Raw genomic sequence first — 4408 nt, 5'->3', positions numbered from 1 at the left:
CTTATCTGATTAAGTCTTGGTTGATCCCTAATTGACCAACTTATTTTATTTTATCTAAATTTTAAATTTTAAAATACTAATTTAATTAACGGTAAACATTATGTTTGATACATCATACGGTAAAATAATATATAAATAATATTTTTCAATTTTAAAATATGAAATTGATTTGAATTGATCATTTCATATCTCAAACGACGTACGTAACCGATCAATCCTTCTCGATATATATCATAATCAATACACTTTCTCTTTCGTAAATGAAAAGCAAAGGCAAGCATTATTAATCAGAAATGAAATAACAAACTTAACCTTAATTCTTCTAGACACCTCTTCCAACTTAATAAACAAATCAACACAAAATGCGACGGTGTCAAATCAAACTAACCACAGTCAGTCGCTGACCAAGTCCTCCTTCTCTCCCCTTGGGCGGCCCTGACTGTACTACAGCTTAATTAATACCTGTCCATTTATTCCACACAGTAATAATTGAACCAATCAACAAAACACATTTTCTTTATTCAAATCAAAAATCAAATATATATATATATATACATATATTATACAATTAATAGACCTTTTCCAACCGATACACCAAAGCTGCACCGTATCATCATTTTTAACGTAACGTTGCATCGACTGCCAAGTCCAAGAGTGACCGAGTCTCACCAATCTCAACGAAGATAGATATATAGATCATTTCCACTTCCTCATCCTCTCCTCGTATAAGTATTATCTACGATTACCAAACCCTTCATTCATTAATTGTTCATCGAGTGATTAATTCCATGCAATCAGAAATGGGCGAGCCACTAGTCGAGGTGCAACTCTGCAGCAACATCGTCCAGCTTCTGCATCTCCGGAGTGACTGCTGCAACTACTCCTCTTCGAAGAGGCCGGCCGCCGCCGCCGCCGCGGTGTTCGACGTGGGCAAGAGGGCGAAGGAGTGCCGTGATGAGGAGAAGGGCCCGAGGAAGATCACGAGGAGCTGGAGGCCATTGAGGCTGCTGATTCCGGAGCTTCGCTGCAGTGCTACTGCTGCTGCAGGCTCAGGCTTTGCTTGTGATGATGATGATCACGAAGCTGAGATGATGGGGAATAATGAGTTTGAAGCTGAAGGGAAGGGGTACAGTTTGGCATGGAGGAAAGGGCAGAATAAACGTGTGATGGAGGATGGATACGGAGTGATTGCCGACATTAATGATGATCCAACGCAGGTGATCCATTATATCATTCATTCATTATATATAGAATTAATGTTCCTGAGCATGGTGCTGCGGTAGGATATTTAGGTTGTCACCTAGGTACTTGTGATCCGCAACTATATATTTGCAAGAATTTTCTTTCAATTCTTTCCGATTTACCCTGATGATAGACTAATTGAGATTTATCATTATATATAGAATTAATTACAAGTGCAATTAATAATTGCAGGCACTTTTTGGTGTCTTTGATGGACATGGTGGGCGTGCAGCCGTTGACTTTGTATCCCAAAATCTAGGGAAGAACATTGTATCAGCTCTTGAGGAAGAAGATAACCGACCTGATTTGGCAATTAAAGCAGCATATTTGTCTACCGACAAGGATTTTATTACACAGGTATGTATATATATTTGACTATATTAATTAGACTTATTTATCAAAAATAAGAAGTCAAACTTGATTATATTTGAATCATTAATTAATTTGGTTGAGAAAAGGTAATTGAAGAATTAATTAATATAATTAATTAATGTATCTCAGGGTGTCAAGAGTGGAGTCTGTGTGGCTACTGTTTTATTGAGGAATGGTGAGCTACATGTTGCAAATGTGGGGGATTGTAGGGTTGTTCTAAGCCACAAGGGAACCGCGAAAGCCCTAACGATCGATCACCATGCCAGGAGAGAAGACGAAAGAGAAAGGATTGAAAATTCGGTAAGGGAAACAAATTAGTTAGTAAGTAAATTAGTTAACTTAATTGCTCAATTCAATCGAGGTCATTCATGTTATTGTATGTATAATTGGCATTAGGGTGGATATGTTACTTGCCGAAATGGAGTGTGGAGGGTCCAAGATTCATTAGCTGTGTCTCGAGCAATCGGTGATGCGAACATGAAGGAGTGGATAATCTCCGAACCCGAAGTGAACAAAGTTAGATCGACACCGGAGTGTGAGTTTCTAATAATGGCCTCCGATGGCTTATGGGATAAGGTATATTTGTTCTTTGTGAAGTAATTTTGAAGATTATCCACATCTCAAAATATTAATTATTTGTATTAATTAATTAATTTAAAATTGAATTGAATTGAATTTGTTGGATATATATATAGGTCGGTAATCAAGAAGCAGTAGATGTTGTTTCAAAGCATTTTGGCTCCGTGAAGGCATGCAAAGATCTTATTAAATTATCTTGCAGTAGGGGTAGCAAGGATGACATTACCGTCATGGTGGTGAACCTTCAACAATTTGTACAAATGAGAAATAATATTGTAAGTTAATTAGCTAGGGTTAATTAAGAGAAGTAAAGGCATGTTGTAATATAATTAACTAAAGTCGATTTCTCGATCGAGTATGTGATCAAATTGTAGATGAAGAATATGATACCAAACTCGAGTGTAAGCTAGCTGCTTGATCGCCTAGCTGGCTAGCTCTTTGAAATATGAGGATTTTTCCTTGATTCACTCTTAATAAATTAATTATTTGTAAACACATAATTAATGTTCAATTCATATATACAATTAATAAAATTTAAAAATTAATTAAATGACACTAGCTAATCTATTATTTATGTTTGTTTAAATTATATTTAGTCATTGGAATGAGAATATATAGTGATCTCTAGTTCATGAGGTTGCGATAATGAAATTATTAACCCTATTGGAGAAGCAGGTGAATATATATAAAGGGGTGAAAATATCAAGATTTTTAATGATTTTTATTTTAATAATTTAAGTATTCAACTCTTTTAATTGTTAAAGTCATCGATTGGATTCCACGGAAATTATAATATCCAATATTCGTTCTCCTTTTTAATTAGTTCTATGGAAGAGCCCATACAACAATGGATATGGGCAAGTATTCAAGCAATTCTCCTTTTTAACCTTAGTGGTCGTGAGGCCGACTGTGTGATGGCTAAGGTGGCGGATCCACCTTTTGCAGAAGAGTAGTCCAACTCAAGGATGTATATATATAAATTAATAAAATTTAAAAATTAATTAAATGACACTAGCTAATCTATTTATGTTTGTTTAAATTATATTTAGTCATTGGAATGAGAATATATAGTGATCTCTAGTTCATGAGGTTGCGATAATGAAATTATTAACCCTATTGGAGAAGGGGGTGAATATATATAGGGGGTGAAAATATCAAGACCTTTTGATGATTTTTATTTTGATAATTCAAATATTCAACTATTTAAATTTGAAAAGTAATCATTTGATTCCACAATTATAAAGAGATGATCCAATATTCATTCTCCTTTTTAATTAGTTCTATGGATGGAGAGCCCATAGAACAATGGATATGGGCAGAGTATAGTCCAACTAAAGGATGGATCTTTAGATGATCCAATATTCATTCTCCTTTTTAATTATAAGTTCTATGGATAGAGAGCCCATAGAACAATGGATATGGGCAGAGTAGTCCAACTAAAGGATGGATCTTTAAAAGAATATATATATATATATATTCTATGGGCTCTCCATCATCTTTTTATAATTGTGGAATCAAATGATTACTTTTAAATTAGAGTTGAATATATATATATATATATATATATAATTTATTTTAGACTTAAAGCTCTTATAATTTTATTTTTGAACTTAACCTAAAATATCTTATACTAATGAAGATATCTTCGATTTTATAAACCCTTGATCTTTTCTATATATTTTCAATATATATGAGACTTTGATTGTATTCTAACAATCCTCTTCTAGACCATTGGGAGCCCCCTCCCATTATCCTCATGGTCTACTATTATCCCCATGGTTCGGGTCTCATTTACCTCCTTCATTTTTTCTAAGGGTTTCCGTATGACTCTATATAGACCATGACTCTGATACCACTTATTAATACCGATGGAATCAAAATATCTTCACAATAGTATGATATTATTCACTTTAGCCTAAGTCCTCGTGATTTTATTTTTATACTTAATCCAAAAGGTCTCATCTATTTTATAAACACATGATCTATTTTTAATGTAAAATTTTGATTGTATTTCAACACAGTCATGGCTGTTTAAAAATTTACATATATTTTTTATTAATTCAAACCTAGGTAATTAATGGATTCTGTCAAAATTTGATTTTGACTGATCAAATTTAATTATAAGAGTTCCGTGAATTTAGCTCTCTCCTTGAATTTTTTTTACTATTTTTTGTTTTAATTTTCTTCAAAAATTATAGAAAATATAAATTAATTA

At 33.3% G+C, this 4408-nt stretch overlaps 1 protein-coding gene across 1 annotated transcript; it reads left to right on the top strand.

The window, feature by feature from the left end:
• Positions 1-788: 788 nt before the first annotated feature.
• Positions 789-2477, top strand: LOC141830194 (putative protein phosphatase 2C 74). Its single transcript, XM_074717679.1, has 6 exons — positions 789-926; positions 963-1217; positions 1435-1599; positions 1744-1914; positions 2011-2190; positions 2310-2477. The coding sequence occupies exons 1-6, from the start codon at positions 789-791 to the stop codon at positions 2475-2477; spliced, it is 1077 nt and encodes a 358-aa protein (XP_074573780.1).
• The last annotated feature ends 1931 nt before the right edge of the window (positions 2478-4408 follow it).

Source organism: Curcuma longa, chromosome 5 (genome assembly GCF_044706935.1).
Source record: "Curcuma longa cultivar G26 ecotype Majalengka, Jawa Barat chromosome 5, ITB_CL_G26_1.1, whole genome shotgun sequence".
Lineage (NCBI taxonomy): Eukaryota > Viridiplantae > Streptophyta > Magnoliopsida > Zingiberales > Zingiberaceae > Curcuma > Curcuma longa.
The sequence above is the reverse complement of the archived record's forward strand: the minus strand, read 5'-3'. Positions and strand labels throughout refer to the sequence as shown.

Excerpts from the sequence above, each read along its gene's own strand:
- LOC141830194 (XM_074717679.1), top strand. The coding sequence starts at position 789 with ATGCAATCAGAAATGGGCGAGCCACTAGTCGAGGTGCAACTCTGCAGC. Across the intron at positions 1,218-1,434 it reads TTAATGATGATCCAACGCAG|GCACTTTTTGGTGTCTTTGA; the intron begins GTGATCCATTAT and ends TAATAATTGCAG. Across the intron at positions 1,915-2,010 it reads GAGAAAGGATTGAAAATTCG|GGTGGATATGTTACTTGCCG; the intron begins GTAAGGGAAACA and ends AATTGGCATTAG.